General features: G+C 45.2%; 1 protein-coding gene across 1 annotated transcript in view; it reads right to left on the bottom strand.

The window, feature by feature from the left end:
• The window catches only part of HAUS8 (HAUS augmin like complex subunit 8), a 69,759-nt gene that overhangs the window by 4,625 nt on the left and 42,970 nt on the right, over nt 1–22,164 (bottom strand). The window contains exons 8-9 of the mRNA XM_030218304.1: nt 2,981–3,139; nt 658–799 (exon numbers count right to left, since the gene is read on the bottom strand). Coding sequence (XP_030074164.1) covers nt 658–799; nt 2,981–3,139 — 301 coding nt within the window. The remainder of the gene's footprint in view (nt 1–657; nt 800–2,980; nt 3,140–22,164) is intronic.

The following is a 22,164-nucleotide window of genomic DNA, read 5'->3' as shown; positions in this document are numbered from 1 at the left end:
GTGCTATAATTCTATATGTACTTCATGTACATCATGGCTGCAATTATTCAGCAGCATCTCTGTGAGCTATATAAAGCTTTCAACAGACTTGGCCTTTAATTTATCATGATTGGATAAGGATCTTAATTTGTATAAATTCAACTGCAGAAAGAGATGAATAAAACAGCATAGTGGTATGTCTATCCAGGGGCGTAGTCAGACCTCGGCGGGAGGGGGGTTCAGAGCCCGAGGTAGGGGGGCACAGTTTAGCCCGCCGCCGAATGCCCCCGCCACCACCAGTTACCTTTGCTGGAGGGGGTCTCCAATCCCACCAGCTGGTCTTCTTCAGCGCCGGTCTCCGGCGTGTTCGCTGATCTGTTTCTCTGAGTCCTGACTCCTGACGTCTTGCGTGCACACGTGCAGGACGTCAGGAGCCTCAGGACTCACAGAAATCGATCAACAAACACACCGGAGACTGGCGCTGAAGAAGACTTCGGCTGGCGGGAGTTGGGGACCCCCGCCAGCAAAGGTACCTGGTGGTGGCAGCGGCAGGGGGGGTTGAAAGTAGAGGGGGCCTGGGCTAAATCTGTGGGGGCCCATACCCCCGTGGCCCCACCTAGTTTCACCCCTGTTTCCATCTGAGCACAAATTCAAAAAGAAAAGTTTCTTTAGAGGTACCCAAATACTTCTGTCTGTTTCCTTCAGCATGGATATGCTTCATGGGCAGCTCATGCCTTGTAGAATCCAGGGCTGTAGCAAATGCTTTGTAGTCATTCTTAAAACGGTTATCTTCTGCAAAAGAGGGAGTGAGTACTTCTGCCTGGGGAAAAGAAAACCAAAAAGGAGGTACTTACTCTTCTAGAAAACTAATCCTCAGGTACAGCGCCAGGAGATAAAATCATCTCCACGAAAAGGATGAACCCCGTTTTGGGTTACAGAAACAAGATGCATCACTAGGGTTTATTTTAGCCAATACAGAAACAAGATTACTTCTGTAACTTCATCTCAGGATATGGATTCAAGATTCTGCTTAGCACAGTGCAGGTGGTGAACCAGGCCTAACAGAGGCTGTGTAATAAGCACATGTAAAATAGAGGTCCAGGTTTCCCGCTGAATGGAATTTTTTTTTTGGGTGGGGGGGGGCTGATTTATACCAAATTTACTCCTAGGAGAATTCTGTGCAAAAAAAGTTGAAAATTCTGCATTTTAAAATTTATATTTGTGTGTGTAGAATAGAGAGTTGCATGGGGACAGAAATCTAACCAATTCCAAGTAATCTCCTCCATCTCAGCCCCCGGCCCTTGCTGTGCTGCAGTCACCTTGACCACCTCCCAAGAAATCCAGATTCTATAAGCAGTAATAGTAAAAGCAACATAAATCATTTTCTTCCGTACTCTGCTAAATACAAAATTAAGTACGATACACATATCTGTGAGCAGCATGTCCCCACATCTCCTCTCCATTCCCTTCTATCCCACGTGCTCTATTTCCCCATTTCCCTTCCCCACTCCTCCATGTATGACCCTTACCAATCTTTTTTCCCCTCTTCCCTGCACCCACACTCCCTCCAGCCTTTTTACCAAGGAGGTTAGATAAAACAGGAGATGGGGTGAGCCTATCTAGCCCGTTATATGGGCTGAAGCCAGTAGGCGGAGATTGGCGCCACACTGGTTCACCCAAAACAATAGCAAACACTATTGAAAACAATAGCAAAATGATTATTAGAAATAAGGGACTTAACCCCCCCCCCCCCCCAAAAAAAAACCCCATTTATATCACATTATTCCAAGCAAACTCGGGTTCAATGTAGCTTAAGTTTGAAAAGACAGTGAGGCAGAATAATAGAATTCAGTTATATCATGGGAGCAAGTAGACGGATGTGTCTGTAACATTTAACAAAATTGAGATTAGCATATATATATATACCCAACTGGGCATTAAAAAAAAAAAGGCAAGTGGGTTTTTATAATACACCACTGCAATCCACAAAATAAAAGGAGCAAGTTCCCACATGAGGCTCCAGAGTAATGGAAGGGAAAATACCTGAAATAGCATGTCCTATAGTGGGGTGGGGGGTCATGTTTGGGGCACATAGCCTTCTTGGTCCTTGTGTAGAATTTTACACAGAAGTGTAATTGCATGCTACTGAACACGGCAGAATTTGAACAGAATTCGCCCAGGAGTAATCAATCATATACTGTTTCAATTGTAACTCGGCTTGGTAAGGAATATAGTTAACATTATCCAAGTATATTCTTTTATGTAAGAATATTTTAATTAATTTGTTCATTTACTTAGTCTGTATTTTCAATTGCTACTTAGTTTGAGACTGGAAACTGCTTTAGTAAGACGGGTAAAGCTTTCAAGAGGGGGAGAGGAGGGGGAATAAAATACTGAATGTGTAAGAGGGTAATCAAAAGGAAAAGACAGCATGCAGGTTCAGAAGCTGGAAAACTGCTAGCAAAATGAAATTACAGAAAAAGGGCAAAGTGATCTCTGTTACTTTATCATTCAAGGCAAACTACAAAACAATATAAAAATATAAACAAAATAAAAACAAAACCTAGAATTATGAGATATGTGCTTAACACAAAATAAGGTTGTCATGAGAGCAAAGAAATCATACATTAAAAAAAACCTACGCAATAAGGAAAACAATGGTGTCAAGAATAGCCACAGAAAAACCTCACTACAATAAAATAACTAAAGTAATAAAACAAAAATTAGACCAAGAAGAATAAAAGTACACAAATATGGATCAGAAGATCAAAGTTTAATCACTTAAAAGGTGTCATGGAAACTGGTGGGGAAATAACGAGACTCGGAGTTAAAATATACCCCAAATACTCAGAGCCCAGATTGTAAAGGAAAAACTTGAGATGTGAATTTTGATGAGTCTGATATTTTGCAAAGCAATTTTTGTCTTCTGTAAAAGGAATGTGGTGTTGATACACAAGCACCACTCTTCCCCACATGCCCAGAGCCCCGAGTTTAAACAGACCTGTTTAGCTAGCAGTTCAGCCAGGTCCAGATCTTTTTTACACAACAGAAGTTTACGCTTTTGTTCATACACTTTCTGCTGCAAGTTTTCTTTTTCTTCGCATACCAGTAACAGATTTTTTTCTGCTTTCTCTTCCAAGCGGCTGATGTTTTTTTGCATCTGAAAAAAAACCCCAAAACCATAACACAAACCCAGGTTGTTCTTTTATAAAACAGTTAGAATGTACATGAGTCAGGCACTATACTATTTAGATATTTGTGTTTTTAACATTTTTATTGATGACAATGCAGAATAAATAGGTCCAACAATATTAATGCACAGAAGTGCAAATATCAAAGCAAACAGAGTAAAGACAGCAGAACAAACATTCCCCCACCCTCATCCAAAACCCCTCTGTCCACTCTATAGAATAGTAAAATATCATCAATTAAACAGCATTAAAAAAAAGTTTTCGATATTTATAGAGCTTTGCAAAAAAAAAAAAAAAAAAGTATAATGAATCCTTTCCTTAGAGAGAACACACTCTTATGGGTAAACCTGAGGCAAGAATGTTACCCATGGGAACAAAGCTCAAAATAACCTGTGCTACTACTATTCAATCCCACCATACAAATCTGACAAAAATATAGTGGAATGTCTCAAAATAAACTGAATGTACACTTACACTCAAAACCAAACTTTTTAACAAAAAAATGAGGGCTCATGTCTGTACATCATGGTGCTGGGCTACAATTATTTAACAGCACTTTTGAGCTATTAAAAAAACAACCACCCTTGCAGCAGACGCTGGGTTACCATTGTCATTGCCTTCTGTTGTTTTATAGCCGAAAAAACAAAAACAGCAGAGGTGATGCAGAAAAATGGTCCACACCAGAGATGTAGTAAAATCCATTATTATTATTCACTAGACTCAACATGGGCTATGTTGTTTTGGCCTATCGGCCTGCATCAGGAGTCTGAAACGAAGTTTATATACTGCCGATAACAACAGTATGTTAATTAAGTCAAGGGTAAATCGGGTTGCGACTAACCTGCTACTGTATACATTAAAATCCTTTCAAGCAGATGACCACTTGCCAAAATAAAATGCTATAGTACATTGTGAAAACAGTCCTCCCACAACATAGACACAACTCTGGTGTAGATCTCTGTTCCATGTTACCTCTGCTGTTTTTGTCTTTTTCTGCAAGATAGCTGTGGAGGGTTGTTCTTCTCTTTTGTCTTTTATTGTATAACCCACATAAAATCTCCATGCAATTCAGAGGGAGTTATAAACGCAACAATTTGCCATGCTCTTTAATATATATTAGAAAGACAATCCACAAAATAAACACTCGAATCATACAACATTGTGCAGCTTTGCATAAACCTAAGGAGTCAGCTACTCTTTCAGCTCATTGGCAAGAGAAAACATGAGATGTCTTATCTGCAAGGTTTTGTTATTGAATAGCCACATATTCCAGAAGGAAATCTCTCTCAATATTTATAACGTGAACAAAAATATTTATAAACTGGATTAAATGGGATTCTTTAGCTCCATCTGTTCTCAACTTTGATCGGCAAGTGTTTTTATTAACAAGTTTCAAATCAGGAGTGTCTGCTTTTAGAGAAGAATATTCCCCGGATTCTATATAGCGCGACCCAAATTGCATACGCAAATCCGGCCACTTCCTGGATTTGTGCACACAAGCCAATCAGCACCAATAATTGCCACTTAAGAAGCAACTGATACCAACTGGCATTAATTAGAATTTACACGCACAACTTGCTAGGCATATTTTATAAAGTGGTGCACTTAACTTCTAATGGTGCTGCCAAAAGGGGTGTGGCCACAGGCGTGGACTGGGCGGGCTGTGGGAGTTCCAAAAATCTACGTGTAGGGTTATAGAATATACCTGCTCCACCCCTAACTTAGGTGCCAGTATTTACACTGAGTTTTACTTGGCATAAATGGACACGCCTAGAGTTAGGCACAGGCATGGCCACTAGGAATATTCTTTTTTTTAAAATATTTTTAGTATTCAACTTTAACAACAAAAGGAAAAGATAAGAAAAGAATTATAAGATATCCAGCTGGATAATTTCTCCAATACAAAGAATACATTGCAAAATAATGTTACAATTATTTCTAACTCTCCCCTTCCCCCCATATTCATGTAGTATTCCTTTAGCATCTCAGTTACGTTACCAACATAGAAGGACCAGGACCAGCAGACCATTGGCCACTAGGAATATTCTATAAACAGCACCTAAATCTTGGAGTGGAGGAGCAGCCTAATGGTTAGTGCAATGGACTCTGATCCTGGGTAACTGGGTTCAATTCCTACTGCAGCTTCTTGTGACTCTGGGCAAGTCACTTAATCCTCCATTGCCCCAGGTACAAAATAAGTGCCTGTATATAATATGTAAACCACTTTAATTGTAACCACAGAAAGGCGGTATATCAAGTCCCATGTCATTTCCCTTTGGCGCTGTTTAGAGAATACGCCTAGGTGGAAATATTTTTGGTGCCAACCTTTCAGGTGCCATATATAGAATCTAGTCCTATATGGGTGACATCAGCACTACATGGGTGCTGGTGTTTTTTTGACAAGCTTCTCCGAGTTGGCTCTATGTGGTTTTGTTTGTAAGTTTTAAATACTGAAGTATATAGCAAAATAATTGAACCATATGGGTATGATTAAAGTAATATGATCCATTTGTCAAAATAGTTTTTTTCAATTTTAGTTTTCTGAAAAGACCTCCTGAAGAAGCCCTGTATTGGGGATGAAGCCATTGGCCAGGATGGGGCATAATATCTGCAACATGGAGGAATCATCATGAATAAGAGTGATGTGGAGTTGATTGCCTATGATGGATATTAAGAGGAATCAGCCAGATAAAAATGTTTTAAAACTTATTTTTCAATTGCATGAGTATTTTAAATGAACTATAAAATAAAGAAAAGAAAGTGATGAAGCTGACGTGGTAACCTGAGGTTTTTTAAGGGCTACAAACAGATTTAAGTCAGACTCTTCATACACACAGCTGACGATTCTGTCCCCTTGAACATCACTTCCTGTTCCGGGGCACAGCCGGCAGCTGCGTTTATGGAGATTTTGGTCCTCTGCAGCTGCAGCTTGTTTTACTGCTGCTACTGCTCATCTAGAAAAGCAGCAGGGGATGAGTGTGGGGGGGGGGGGGGGGGGGGGGAGCGGGGACAAAGAGGAGGAAGACACTGGATTGGAGGGAGAAAGAGGGGCCTTAGGCTGAATGGGCGAGAACGAGGGAGGGCAGAGGCTGGATGGAAGGTGGAGAGATTAGAAGGGCAGATGCTGGATAGAAGGGGGGGGGGGGGAGAAGGAAGGCATGCATGAGACTGCAGGTATTGGTGGCTGAAGCATGCAACTGATTTGCTTGATAAAGCAGCATGGAGCTTGGACCTCAGGCTGTTGACCTCTTCAGCTGGTGGGGATCGGGCATCCCTGCCAGCAAAGGTAGGACTCAATGCTGTTGGAGGTGGGGATGGGGCAGGGGGGAAGACTTGAGGGGAAATATATAGCCTAGGGGCACCATGATCTGAGAAAGTTTGGGAACCACTGGTTTAATAGATTTTACACCTCTCAAGTTTAGAAAAAAAATAAAACTTACATTGATTTCAAAATTAAGTGTTTTGAAGATGAGCAAGTAGAAGAAATTAAAGTATACACGTAGGATGATGCTGAGTCTTGAGTAATTTTACAAATTGTACAGTAGAGCTTGAACAAAATTCTAGCTTCCATAGGTAAGCAGTGAGATTGAAAGGATATTGGTGTTACCCTCTCATATTTACTGGAGAAATAGATTAATCTCAAAGCAATATTTTGTTTTGTTTGCAGTCTTGTATTGATATACTTTGAGCACCCAAAGTATATTATGTTGCAATAATCAAATTTGGATAATAAAAGAGACTGGACCATTAGTCTGAACTTTTCTTACGTATAAGGAATATGCTTCTAACTTGCGAAGGAATAAAAAAAAAAAAAAAAAACCCTGTGGTTCCAGTATTATACTTTGTGTGACCCTTGACTGCAATCTCTTTAGAGTAGTTTCTACTTTGGAAACATGTTTCATTTATAGTAACAAAACTATCCTAATGTGACAAACTTTGATCCTATAAGCAAAACTTTGGTCTTTCCTTTGTTAATTATAACTATTTGACATCCATTCCTCAATCAAAGAAAAACAAAATTGTATTTTGGATTTAATCTTGTCGTCCATGGACAACTGGCGTGGAATTAAGATAGAGGTTGTCTGCATATTAAAAGCCTGCAGATTCAAGTATAGAACCTAGCGAAAACATTAACCGCATATAGACTGGGTTAATGTAACATCTGTAAACGCAAGGGACATAAGATTTCTTGATGAAATCAAGGACAGCTTCATGGAACAGCTAGTTCAGGAGCCGACAAGAGAAGGAAAAATACTAGACTTAGTCCTTAGTGGTGCTCATGATCTAGTGCAGGGGGTAACGATACGAGGGCCGCTTGATAACAGTGATCATAATATGATCGGTTTTGATATTGGCATTGAAGGAAGTGAAACTAGGAAATCAAGTACGCTAGCGTTTAACTATAGAAAAGGTGATTACGACAAAATGAGAAAAATGGTGAAAAAAAGACTGAAAGGAGCAGCTCGCAGAGTAAAAAACTTGCATCAGGCGTGGATGCTGTTTAAAAACACCATCCTGGAGGTTCAGGACAAATATATTCCACGTATTAGAAAAAAGGGAAAAAAGACTAAACGTCAGCCGGCGTGGCTAAACAGTAAGATAAAGGAAATCATTAGAGCCAAAAAACAATCCTTCAGAAAGTGGAGAAGAGAACCAACTGAAAGTAACAGGATAAGTACATAAGTACATAAGTAGTGCCATACTGGGAAAGACCAAAGGTCCATCTAGCCCAGCATCCTGTCACCGACAGTGGCCAATCCAGGTCAAGGGCACCTGGCACGCTCCCCAAACGTAAAAACATTCCAGACAAGTTATACCTAAAAATGAGGAATTTTTCCAGTCCATTTAATAGCGGTCTATGGACTTGTCCTTTAGGAATCTATCTAACCCCTTTTTAAACTCCGTCAAGCTAACCGCCCGTACCACGTTCTCCGGCAATGAATTCCAGAGTCTAATTACACGTTGGGTGAAGAAAAATTTTCTCCGATTCGTTTTAAATTTACCACACTGTAGCTTCAACTCATGCCCTCTAGTCCTAGTATTTTTGGATAGCGTGAACAGGATAGATCATAAGGAATGCCAAGCCAAATGCAAAGCGGAGATAAGGAGGGCAAAAAAGGACTTTGAGAAGAAATTAGCGTTGGAAGCAAAAATACACAGTAAAAATTTTTTTAGATACATTAAAAGCAGGAAACCGGCCAAAGAGTCGGTTGGGCCGCTGGACGAAAATGGTGTTAAAGGGGCGATCAAGGAGGACAAAGCCGTAGCGGAGAAATTAAATGAATTCTTTGCTTCGGTCTTCACCGAGGAGGATTTGGGGGGGGACACCGGTGCCGGAAAGAATATTTGAAGCGGGGGAGTCGGAGAAACTAAACAAATTCTCTGTAACCTTGGAGGATGTAATGGGTCAGTTCAGCAAGCTGAAGAGTAGTAAATCACCGGGACCTGATGGTATTCATCCCAGAGTATTAATAGAACTAAAAAATGAACTTGCGGAGCTACTGTTAGAAATATGCAATCTGTCCCTAAAATCGAGTGTAGTACCGGAAGACTGGAGGGTAGCCAATGTTACTCCGATTTTTAAGAAGGGTTCCAGAGGAGATCCGGGAAATTATAGACCGGTGAGTCTGACGTCGGTGCCGGGCAAGATGGTGGAGGCTATTATTAAGAATAAAATTGCAGAGCATATACAAAAACATGGACTGATGAGACAAAGTCAGCACGGATTTAGTGAAGGGAAGTCTTGCCTCACCAATCTAATGCATTTTTTTGAGGGGGTAAGCAAACATGTGGACAATGGGGAGCCGGTTGATATTGTATATCTGGATTTTCAGAAGGCGTTTGACAAAGTGCCGCACGAAAGACTCCTGAAGAAATTGCAGAGTCATGGAATCGGAGGTAGGGTATTATTATGGATTAAGAACTGGTTGAAAGATAGGAAGCAGAGAGTAGGATTGCGTGGCCAGTATTCTCAGTGGAGGAGGGTAGTTAGTGGGGTCCCGCAGGGGTCTGTGCTGGGTCCGTTGCTTTTTAATGTATTTATAAATGACCTAGAGATGGGAATAACTAGTGAGGTAATTAAATTCGCCGATGACACAAAATTATTCAGGGTCGTCAAGTCGCAGGAGGAATGTGAACGATTACAGGAGGACCTTGCGAGACTGGGAGAATGGGCGTGCAAGTGGCAGATGAAGTTCAATGTTGACAAGTGCAAAGTGATGCATGTGGGTAAGAGGAACCCGAATTATAGCTACGTCTTGCAAGGTTCCGCGTTAGGAGTTACGGATCAAGAAAGGGATCTGGGTGTCGTCGTCGATGATACGCTGAAACCTTCTGCTCAGTGTGCTGCTGCGGCTAGGAAAGCGAATAGAATGTTGGGTGTTATTAGGAAGGGTATGGAGTCCAGGTGTGCGGATGTTATAATGCCGTTGTATCGCTCCATGGTGCGACCGCACCTGGAGTATTGTGTTCAGTACTGGTCTCCGTATCTCAAAAAAGATATAGTAGAATTGGAAAAGGTACAGCGAAGGGCGACGAAAATGATAGTGGGGATGGGACGACTTTCCTATGAAGAGAGGCTGAGAAGGCTAGGGCTTTTCAGCTTGGAGAAGAGACGGCTGAGGGGAGATATGATAGAAGTGTATAAAATAATGAGTGGAATGGATCGGGTGGATGTGAAGCGACTGTTCACGCTATCCAAAAATACTAGGACTAGAGGGCATGAATTGAAGCTACAGTGTGGTAAATTTAAAACGAATCGGAGAAACTTTTTCTTCACCCAACGTGTAATTAGACTCTGGAATTCGTTGCCGGAGAACGTGGTACGGGCGGTTAGCTTGACGGAGTTTAAAAAGGGGTTAGATAGATTCCTAAAGGACAAGTCCATAGACCGCTATTAAATGGACTTGGAAAAATTCCGCATTTTTAGGTATAACTTGTCTGGAATGTTTTTACGTTTGGGGAGCGTGCCAGGTGCCCTTGACCTGGATTGGCCACTGTCGGTGACAGGATGCTGGGCTAGATGGACCTTTGGTCTTTCCCAGTATGGCACTACTTATGTACTTATGTACTTATGAGCAACAGCAGGGAGACTTGCAGTATTCCACAGGTGACACCCCAGTGTTTTCAGAAAATTCCATTCATTTTGACCTTATAGGACCTAGTTGTAAGGAAACGCTTGAACTACTGTAGCACATTACCAGTTATTCCTATGGCGTTTAAGATATATAACAAGTAGAGAGGTGTGGTAGCCGTGTTAGTCCACTCTTAAGGTTATCAATAGAAATCAAACAAAATAAAACATGGAAAAGAAAATAAGATGATACCTTTTTTATTGGACATAACTTAATACATTTCTTGATTAGCTTTCGAAGGTTGCCCTTCCGATCTGAGGAAGAAGGGCAACCTTCGAAAGCTAATCAAGAAATGTAGCGAATGCTACATACCTGTAGAAGGTATTCTCCGAGGACAGCAGGCTGATTGTTCTCACTGATGGGTGACGTCCACGGCAGCCCCTCCAATCGGAATCTTCACTAGCAAAGTCCTTTGCTAGCCCTCGCGCGCATGCGCGGCCGTCTTCCCGCCCGAAACCAGCTTGAGCCGGCCAGTCTCATATGTAGCAAGACAAAGACAAGGGAAGACACAACTCCAAAGGGGAGGCGGGCGGGTTTGTGAGAACAATCAGCCTGCTGTCCTCGGAGAATACCTTCTACAGGTATGTAGCATTCGCTTTCTCCGAGGACAAGCAGGCTGCTTGTTCTCACTGATGGGGTATCCCTAGCCCCCAGGCTCACTCAAAACAAAAACCATGGTCAATTGGGCCTCGCAACGGCGAGGACATAACTGAGATTGACCTAAAAAATTTACCAACTAACTGAGAGTGCAGCCTGGAACAGAACAAACAGGGCCCTCGGGGGGGCGGAGTTGGATCCTAAAGCCCAAACAGGTTCTGAAGAACTGACTGCCCGAACCGACTGTCGCGTCGGGTATCCTGCTGCAGGCAGTAATGAGATGTGAATGTGTGGACAGATGACCACGTCGCAGCTTTGCAAATTTCTTCAATGGAGGCTGACTTCAAGTGGGCTACCGACGCAGCCATGGCTCTAACATTACGAGCCGTGACATGACCCTCAAGAGCCAGCCCCGCCTGGGCGTAAGTGAAGGAAATGCAATCTGCTAGCCAATTGGATATGGTGCGTTTCCCCACAGCCACTCCCCTCCTATTGGGATCAAAAGAAACAAACAATTGGGCGGACTGTCTGTTGGGCTGTGTCCGCTCCAGATAGAAGGCCAATGCTCTTTTGCAGTCCAATGTGTGCAGCTGACGTTCAGCAGGGCAGGAATGAGGACGGGGAAAAAATGTTGGCAAGACAATTGACTGGTTCAGATGGAACTCCGACACGACCTTTGCCAAGAACTTAGGGTGAGTGCGGAGGACTACTCTGTTATGATGAAATTTGGTGTAAGGGGCCTGGGCTACCAGGGCCTGAAGCTCACTGACTCTACGAGCTGAAGTAACTGCCACCAAGAAAATGACCTTCCAGGTCAAGTACTTCAGATGGCAGGAATTCAGTGGCTCAAAAGGAGGTTTCATCAGCTGGGTGAGAACGACATTGAGATCCCATGACACTGTAGGAGGCTTGACAGGGGGCTTTGACAAAAGCAAACCTCTCATGAAGCGAACAACTAAAGGCTGTCCAGAGATCGGCTTACCTTCCACATGGTAATGGTATGCACTGATTGCACTAAGGTGAACCCTTACAGAGTTGGTCTTGAGGCCAGACTCAGACAAGTGCAGAAGGTATTCAAGCAGGGTCTGTGTAGGACAAGAGCAAGGATCTAGGGCCTTGCTGTCACACCAGACGGCAAACCTCCTCCATAGAAAGAAGTAACTCCTCTTAGTGGAATCTTTCCTGGAAGCAAGCAAGATGCGGGAGACACCCTCTGACAGACCCAAAGAGGCAAAGTCTACGCTCTCAACATCCAGGCCGTGAGAGCCAGGGACCGGAGGCTGGGATGCAGAAGAGCCCCTTCGTCCTGCGTGATGAGGGTCGGAAAACACTCCAATCTCCACGGTTCTTCGGAGGATAACTCCAGAAGAAGAGGGAACCAGATCTGACGCGGCCAAAAAGGAGCAATCAGAATCATGGTGCCTCGGTCTTGCTTGAGTTTCAGCAAAGTCTTCCCCACCAGAGGAATGGGAGGATAAGCATACAGCAGACCCTCCCCCCAATTCAGGAGGAAGGCATCTGGTGCCAGTCTGCCGTGGGCCTGAAGCCTGGAACAGAACTGAGGGACTTTGTGGTTGGCTCGAGATGCGAAGAGATCCACCAAGGGGGTGCCCCACGCTTGGAAGATCTGGCGCACCACTCGGGAGTTGAGCGACCACTCGTGAGGTTGCATAATCCTGCTCAATCTGTCGGCCAGACTGTTGTTTACGCCTGCCAGATATGTGGCTTGGAGCACCATGCCGTGACGGCGAGCCCAGAGCCACATGCTGACGGCTTCCTGACACAGGGGGCGAGATCCGGTGCCCCCCTGCTTGTTGACGTAGTACATGGCAACCTGGTTGTCTGTCTGAATTTGGATAATTTGGTGGGACAGCCGATCTCTGAAAGCCTTCAGAGCGTTCCAGATCGCTCGCAACTCCAGAAGATTGATCTGTAGATCGCGTTCCTGGAGGGACCAGCTTCCTTGGGTGTGAAGCCCATCGACATGAGCTCCCCATCCCAGGAGAGACGCATCCGTAGTCAGCACTTTTTGTGGCTGAGGAATTTGGAAAGGACGTCCCAGAGTCAAATTGGACCAAATCGTCCACCAATACAGGGATTCGAGAAAACTCGTGGACAGGTGGATCACGTCTTCTAGATCCCCAGCAGCTTGAAACCACTGGGAAGCTAGGGTCCATTGAGCAGATCTCATGTGAAGGCGGGCCATGGGAGTCACATGAACTGTGGAGGCCATGTGGCCCAGCAATCTCAACATCTGCCGAGCTGTGATCTGCTGGGACGCTCGCACCCGCGAGACGAGGGACAACAAGTTGTTGGCTCTCGTCTCTGGGAGATAGGCGCGAGCCGTCCGAGAATCCAGCAGAGCTCCTATGAATTCGAGTCTCTGCGCCGGGAGAAGATGGGACTTTGGGTAATTTATCACAAACCCCAGTAGCTCCAGGAGGCGAATAGTCATCTGCATGGACTGCAGGGCTCCTGCCTCGGACGTGTTCTTCACCAGCCAATCGTCGAGATATGGGAACACGTGTACCCCCAGCCTGCGAAGTGCTGCTGCTACTACAGCCAAGCACTTTGTGAACACCCTGGGCGCAGAGGCGAGCCCAAAGGGTAGCACACAGTACTGGAAGTGACGTGTGCCCAGCTGAAATCGCAGATACTGTCTGTGAGCTGGCAGTATCGGGATGTGTGTGTAGGCATCCTTCAAGTCCAGAGAGCATAGCCAATCGTTTTCCTGAATCATGGGAAGTAGGGTGCCCAGGGAAAGCATCCTGAACTTTTCTTTGACCAGATATTTGTTCAGGGCCCTTAGGTCTAGGATGGGATGCATCCCCCCTGTTTTCTTTTCCACAAGGAAGTACCTGGAATAGAATCCCAGCCCTTCTTGCCCGGATGGCACGGGCTCGACCGCATTGGCGCTGAGAAGGGCGGAGAGTTCCTCTGCAAGTACCCGCTTGTGCTGGAAGCTGTAAGACTGAGCTCCCGGTGGACAATTTGGAGGTTTTGAGGCCAAATTGAGGGTGTATCCTTGCCGGACTATTTGGAAAACCCACTGATCGGAGGTTATGAGAGGCCACCTTTGGTGAAAAGCTTTCAACCTCCCTCCGACTGGCAGGTCGCCCGGCACTGACACTTGGATGGCGGCTATGCTCTGCTGGAGCCAGTCAAAAGCTCGCCCCTTGCTTTTGCTGGGGAGCCAAGGGGCCTTGCTGAGTCGCACGCTGCTGACGAGAGCGAGCGCGCTGGGGCTTAGCCTGGGCCGCAGGCTGTCGAGAAGGAGGATTGTACCTACGCTTGCCAGAAGAGTAGGGAACAGTCTTCCTTCCCCCAAAAAATCTTCTACCTGTAGAGGTAGAGGCTGAAGGCTGCCGGCGGGAGAACTTGTCGAATGCGGTGTCCCGCTGGTGGAGCTGCTCTACCACCTGTTCGACTTTCTCTCCAAAAATGTTATCCGCACGGCAAGGCGAGTCCGCAATCCGCTGCTGGATTCTATTCTCCAGGTCGGAGGCACGCAGCCATGAGAGCCTGCGCATCACCACACCTTGAGCAGTGGCCCTGGACGCAACATCAAAGGTGTCATACACCCCTCTGTCCAGGAATTTTCTGCACGCCTTCAGCTGCCTGACCACCTCCTGAAAAGGCTTGGCTTGCTCAGGGGGGAGCGCATCAACCAAGCCCGCCAACTGCCGCACATTGTTCCGCATGTGTATGCTCGTGTAGAGCTGGTAAGACTGAATTTTGGCCACGAGCATAGAAGAATGGTAGGCCTTCCTCCCAAAGGAGTCTAAGGTTCTAGAGTCCTTGCCCGGGGGCGCCGAAGCATGCTCCCTAGAACTCAGCCTTCTTTAGGGCCAGATCCACAACTCCAGAATCATGAGGCAACTGGGTGCGCATCAGATCTGGGTCCCCATGGATCCGGTACTGGGACTCGATGTTCTTGGGGATGTGGGGATTAGTTAAAGGTTTTGTCCAGTTCGCAAGCAATGTCTTTTTTAGGACATGGTGCAAGGGAACAGTGGACGCTTCCTTAGGTGGAGAAGGATAGTCCAGGAGCTCAAACATTTCAGCCCTGGGCTCGTCCTCCACAACCTCCGGGAAGGGGATGGCCGTAGACATCTCCCGGACAAAGGAAGCGAAAGACAGACTCTCAGGAGGAGAAAGCTGTCTTTCAGGAGAGGGAGTGGGATCGGAAGGAAGACCCTCAGACTCCTCGTCAGAGAAATATCTGGGGTCTTCTTCCTCTTCCCACGAGGCCTCACCCTCGGTGTCAGACACAAGTTCACGGACCTGTGTCTGCAACCGTGCCCGACTTGACTCCGTGGAACCACGTCCACGATGGGGGCGTCGAGAGGTAGACTCCCTCGCCCGCATCGGCGAAGCTCCCTCCGCCGACGTAGTCGGGGAGCCTTCCTGGGAGGCGACGGCAGCCGGCACCGCACGCGGCTCCGACGCCGGAGACCTCACCTCGGGCGATGGGCCAGCCGGCGCCACGCTCGACGGTACCGGTGGCGCAAGCACCGCCGGTACCGGAGGGGTAGGGCGCAACAGCTCTCCCAGAATCTCTGGGAGAACGGCCCGGAGGCTCTCGTTCAGAGCGGCTGCAGAGAAAGGCATGGAAGTCGATGCAGGCGTCGACGTCAGAACCTGTTCCGGGCGTGGAGGCTGTTCCGGGCTGTCCAGAGTGGAGCGCATTGACACCTCCTGAACAGAGGGTGAGCGGTCCTCTCGGTGCCGATGCCTGCTGGGTGCCGACTCCCTCGGCGACCCAGAGCTCTCGGTACCGACACGGGAAGGGGACCGGTGACGATGCTTCTTCGACTTTTTGGAACGAAGCATGTCACCGGAGCTTCCCGGTACCGACGAGGAGGACGTAGAATCCAGCCATCGCTTCCTCGGGGCCGAGGCCGAAGGAGGTCGGTCTCGGGGGGGCTGTACCGCAGGAGCCCTCAGGGTAGGGGGAGACCCACCCGAAGGCTCACCGCCACCAGCAGGGGAATGGACAGCCCTCACCTGCACTCCAGACGATGCACCACCGTCCAACGACATCAGCAGACGAGGTCCCGGTACCACCGACGTCAATGCAGCTATCCGATGTCTCGGCGCCGATGCAGAGGGCCGATGCCTCGATGCACTCGATGCACTGGCTGCCGAGGATGAAGCTCTGGACGCTGACGTCAATGCACACGATACCCCCGGTGCCGATGAAGAGCCCGAGAACAAAACGTTCCACTGGGCCAATCTCGCTACCTGAGTCCGCTTTTGCAAAAGGGAACACAGACTACAGGCCTGAGGGCGGTGCTCGGCCCCCAGACACTGAAGACACGACGCGTGCCTGTCAGTGAGCGAGATTACCCGGGCGCACTGGGTGCACTTCTTGAAGCCGCTGGAAGGCTTTGATGTCATGGGCGGAAAAATCACGCCGGCGAAATCAAAAGTCGAAATGACGAAAGTGGCACCAGAAAAAGTTAGAGAGAAATTTCGACCGAGGCCTAAGTGAGGCCTACCCCGACGACGAAAGAAAACTTACCGGGGCAAAATCTGAAAATACGGGAAGGGGCAAAACGAAACCCGAAGGGGCTTCCGGAGCACTTCCCGAACAGTTTAAGGATTTTCCGAAGAAAAAACACGAAGAAAAGGATGCGCGAGGTCGACTTTCCGGGGCTCGACACGGCGAAAAAACGACCGTACCGAGTGCGGACAAAAGAAGACTGGCCGGCTCAAGCCGGTTTCGGGCGGGAAGACGGCCGCGCATGCGCGGTGCGCACAGGCGCGCGAGGGCTAGCAAAGGACTTTGCTAGTGAAGATTCCGATTGGAGGGGCTGCAGTGGACGTCACCCATCAGTGAGAACAAGCAGCCTGCTTGTCCTCGGAGAAATTAAGTTATGTCCAATAAAAAAGGTATCATCTTATTTTCTTTTCCATGTTTTATTTTGTTTGATTTCTATAGATATATAACAACAAATTGTGGTCTACTAGATCAAAAGTGCTTGACAAATCAAATTGTAAAATAAGCACTTGTTTTCCAGTAGCCAACAAAAATTTGAGCTCTGCTACCAGGATTCCAATTACAGTCTGCATACTATAGCCACTATGCAATCCAGATGGACAAATTTGATATTTTGCATTATTGACAAAGTATGAAGTTAACTTTATAGCACCAAGCTCTCCATAAGTTCATGAGAATCAATGCTACTAGTCCATAATTACACTAGTTATGGAGGCCTTTGGATCTTTAATTACAAGAGTGAGAACTCTCTTGCCTAATAGAAAAGGAAATCTACCTAAGAAAGGGAAATTGTTAACCATTCCAGGACCCAAGATGTATGGGCCAAAATCCCTGCCTGAATTAACTTCAGACCCAAAATGCAATATATGCTCGTACTCCTACATAGAGCTGAAAATCTTGTTAAAAAGAATGAAGAAATGACCAGTCGCTGTTCTGCAGATGTAGATTAGAAGAATTGCTTCAAACTCCATCCATGAGGCTGAAACACCTCTGGTAGAATGTTCTCAAACCTTAAAAGGTCACTTCCCTTTCAAATTATACATGCTGACAAAACCATTTCTTTCAGCTATCGTGCAATAGTCATCTTAAAGGCTGCTTTGCCTTTCCTGGACCCTGGAAGAGAACAATCTGCCCAACCTTTAAAATTCATTGGTTACTACAAGGTACCTCCAAAAGTACATGACAGAAATGCAGGAAATGTAAAGATGTGAACTTGTTTCCACATTCTTATCTATGAAAATGAAGAAATACAAGTTGTTGTTTTTTTTCAAATCTACCTGGAATGAAGACACCATCTTAGGAAGGAAGGACGGGAACAGTTTTAATCAAAACTCCTGTCTCTGTGAACCAGAGAAAGATTTCTGCATGTTAAAACTTGCAAATCAAAAATTCTTAATTGGAGAGAGACACCAGAAAGTTCTTCTTGAGGGCGAAATCCTTTCAAGTTGCTCCTTAAAGGGACTCAAAAGGTGAAGTCTCAGCACCTTGAGCAGCCACCGCAATGCTTCTTATGCTTCCTTGTCTGTCAACGTAAGCCACTGCAGTCACATTTTCAGAAAACACCCTCCCTGCTCTTGCTTGAAGATGGAGCAGAAGGCATGTAACAGTGATCGAACTGTGCTTAGTTTCAAATAATTGAAGGACCAGGATGCCACAGGCCAAGAAAGGTTCTTGCACCACCTGATCTGTAAAGTGAGCATCCCAGTCAAACAGACTGGCATCTGATATTACTATCCAATTGGGAGATTCCAAACTGACACCTTGGATCAGACTGCCAGACTGAGGCCACCACCTCATACTGCACCACGCTGGGAAGTCCAGGGTAGACAACATTTATAGCTGTGGGAGAGCAGCGACCAAAGTGTAAAAAGAACTCTGCAATGGTCTCATGCAAGTTTGAGGTTACAACACTTCATTTATAGAAACTGCTATTGATTCCAGAACCTCATCTAGCCCCATGTCTGAGGCAACTTGTGGCACAGAAGCAACTGGATGGAGAACTGAATTTGAATAACTTCTGCTTCTTAAAAAAAAAACAAACAACAACTTTCACTGGACTTGGTGTCAAATCTCTCACCCAATTATTCTTGGCCTTGAAAAGGAACTAGCCTATACTAGGAGAGGCTAACCAGTCTAGAGACTGCAGGAGCTGAAGCACTCGGCTGTCATCTCTTTGCTGTTTTAACATGCACTGGCCTGAATCAACAAGTCATCCATATACGGAAGCACCAATTCCTCACTCAACAAATAACGCTACAACGTTTAACACCCCTCAGAAAATATTCTGAAAGGAGTTGCCTAAGCAAAAGGGATTGCCTTGTCCAAACCAAAAGGTACTGTAGTGGCCTAACAGTTACAAGATGCAAGGTTGTTAAAAAACAGGCCTGGCTGCATGGCTACTACTGCTGACATACAAGGAATACCTTCCAGTCCCCCACTGTTCCTAGACCTGGAAGGATTTGTAGTGTAGTATGTACAGCTGCCACCTTGACAGGTACCCAAGATTGATAAACCAGAGAAGATATGTGAAAGGGAGGGAAATGTCTGATTTATAGCCTATCACAGTCAAGACCATCTCTTGACAAATAAAAATAAACTACCAATCGTCCCTGTGACTCATAGTGCGTGCTAAGCTTTAGTAAAATGGCCCCTAACTAAATTAGCATGTGGTAATGCCAAGATGCCCATGTTATACATATAGGTATTTTTTTTTCTTTTATTTTCAATTGAAGTGCAATATTCAAATGTTTAACAAACCGGAATCAAAAGAAAATACATTAAACAAACATCTTCTATATCATAAGAAAACCAACAAGCCCAAATCAAAGGGAGGCGGCTATACCATTACAAATATAAAACAAAAAAAAGGAAACAAGTTAGACATTGCTAATAGAACACTGATAATTTTATCTAGTACTCAAATTAAACCCAAAAAATAGTTATTTCTCATTACCTTTTAAATACTGCTCCAGTTGCAATGGATCCCAAAAAACAAACTCTTTAACCTTGAAAAGAAAGAATGCATTTACATGGAAATTTCAAGAAAAGGTAGCTCCCAGTGCAAGAACTATCAACTTCAAAGCCAAAAAGGCTTTACGCATGAGTTGAGTTGCAAGGGAGATATCTAGAAAAATACAGATCTTTGTCCCACAAAAAGAAACATCTTTTAGGAAAATACTTCTTCAGTATCAAATTTTTATCTAAATCGGAAGCCAGGTTAACCAACAGGATAGATCGATCCCTGATCACATCTTTGCATATCTTCTAAAAAAGCAGCTAAATCATCTCGGATGTCTCCAATCAATCAACCCCCTGCTGGTCACTCTGAGTCTTCTTCCAAACAGGCAAATAATAGCAATTAATTAAAGTGAGTATCTGCAACTGATAAACAAAGAGTTTAAGATATTTCCTAAAGAGTATCTCTGGTGACGACAAATAGATACAAGGAAAATTTAACACACACAGATTCCTACCTCTACTAGCATTCTCAATCATCTCTAACTTCATGTGCAATGAATATGAACCTTTAACCTGTGAAGTTGAGACAGACTTCCTCCCTTCAGGCTCTCTATAGCAATAAATTATTTCTAAAATAGAAATATTTGAATCTACATTCACCAAGTTTTCAACTACTTCTTCTGAAAAAGCAACAGTAAGTCCTTCATCTGTAAATTTGACTCCCATAAATCTCTCAAACATCCTGCTTAGCCCCATCAGATTGAGGTTCTGAAGAGAGACTCGCTGACAGTAAAGCAGATGGCAATTTAGTAAAGGACACAACTTCTATTTGAGTCTAACAAACCTGTTATTTGGGGAGGGGAGACCTTTTGGGACACCCCATCTCGGCAGGAAACTGGTGGAGGGGGAAGTATGTTCAGGACAGGACAAAGACATCCCAATTGTAGAAAGTACCTGAGAATATGAAGTTCCAGAAGACATCAAATGTTTATCCAATGGTCCTACAGTGGGGATAGATGTCTTAGGTTTAACTTTGTTTCTCTCTGTCTCAAACACTGATCGTTCCACATAATGCCACAGTGCTCCAAAGGGGCAAAGTGTGCCCCTTTTGGTCGTGCACCATAGGACCGCCAGCGATTTCAAACAGTTGAAGCATTCTAGTGAAGTCAGCGGGTGTCCTGGGGGGTGCTGGATGGTCGCAGAACTAGCGATACCAAACAAGGAGTCAGCTCACCCTTGCCAGACGGTATTTCAGCAGGGAAGAGGCCCACCAGCCATACAAGTGCCACCAGGTACCACCTCCAAGAGAAGAACAGGAGCACCAGCAATTTAAGCCCCCTAGTAATGTCTGCGGGTGTCCTCATGGGTGCCCGATGGTCGTAGCATTAGTGATCCCATAACAGGGAGTCAGCTCACCCTTGTCAGATGATATTCAGCAGGGAAGAGGCCCACAACTCACACAAGCGCAACCAGGTACCACCTCCCTACCTATGGGTATTTTAGCATGTGCTATGTTTAGTAAAAGGGCCCAATAGTGCCCGATTGCTTCTTTTCTTGTCATTCCAAAAGGACATCTGGCACGCTCAAAAAGAACCAGAACAGCCTGGCCTGTATCTTTTTTCTCTTGAAAACCAGCTCTGATTGAAGACAACCATACTGTTGGCCTAGGTTTAACTTCAAGAGACCTCCGAGGTTTTGAGCTCCCCCAAGTCCTTCACTAGACTTTCCAGATATTCCTCAAAAGTAGACTACTAAAGCGGGCCTTGGGAGTGGTATCCACAGATCAATTTCCCAGCCATTAAGGCACCCCGCTGCGATGAGAGGGAATGAAGGCTGATCGGCTTAGCTCCCATATCCCACTGCTGATTTGTACTAATTTTTCCACCTACCTCCATTGAGATCTTATATTGCACAGTGCCCTACAGCTTAAGAGATCCTACTGCTTCATTTTGGGCATCAACTGGCAGTATAATTTTGGATTATGGTGTCCAAAGCTCCTCGGTGACATCAAGGTGGCATACCAGTGAAAGCTCTGAAGCAGAAGTGGACAACCTGAAAACAGATCATGCTGCAATAATTTGTGCTTTGTTGGTCTGCTGGAGGTGATATCAGATGCACAATTGCTTTCTGAAAACTTGTATCTCTCAATCCTTGCTGCTGGGTCAACATCTCAGGCTTTTGTGCTTGGAGCAGATGCACAGGTTGGGTACTAAAGGGCTGGAGAGAGATCACCTCTGGGCTGTTATCCTCCACGTCTTGAACTTAGCCCACAAACAAGCCATCTTACAAACCTTGTGCCTAGGAAAAGTCGCTCATCTATGAAAATAAGGTGGTCTTATGCTTCCAAGACTATTCAGCAGTTGTTGGTGCTCAAAGTAAGGCCTTTGCACCAATCTGCTCCGAGCTGTATTCCAGGAAAATACAATTTGCTATACTATATCGCACAAACTTGAAGGAGACTTATAAGAGCCAGCTACATTTCTTTGACACAGTCTTGGCTGCAGAAAACTTTTTGTGACTAGTCTTTTTTTTTTTTAATTTATAAATTTTTATTAAAGTCAAGATATCACAACTGCATTACATTACATCTTATCATACCACTACATTTCACCTTATAACATAACAAGTCTCCAGTGTATTTTAAACATTTTCTCCCCACCCCCCCTCCTTTGTCCCTCAGGATGTCAAACTGTTCTCCTCTCCCTTATTGACAAACATAACCTCATGCGTCCGCACCCATTCTTGTGCCCCAGGGTTATATCTCCCCATCCTTTTATCTGTTAATTTTTCAAGTTCTGTAACA

The sequence above is a fragment of the Microcaecilia unicolor genome, chromosome 11, assembly GCF_901765095.1.
Source record: "Microcaecilia unicolor chromosome 11, aMicUni1.1, whole genome shotgun sequence".
Classification (NCBI taxonomy): Eukaryota; Metazoa; Chordata; class Amphibia; order Gymnophiona; family Siphonopidae; genus Microcaecilia; species Microcaecilia unicolor.
This window is presented reverse-complemented; position numbering and strand designations above follow the sequence as displayed.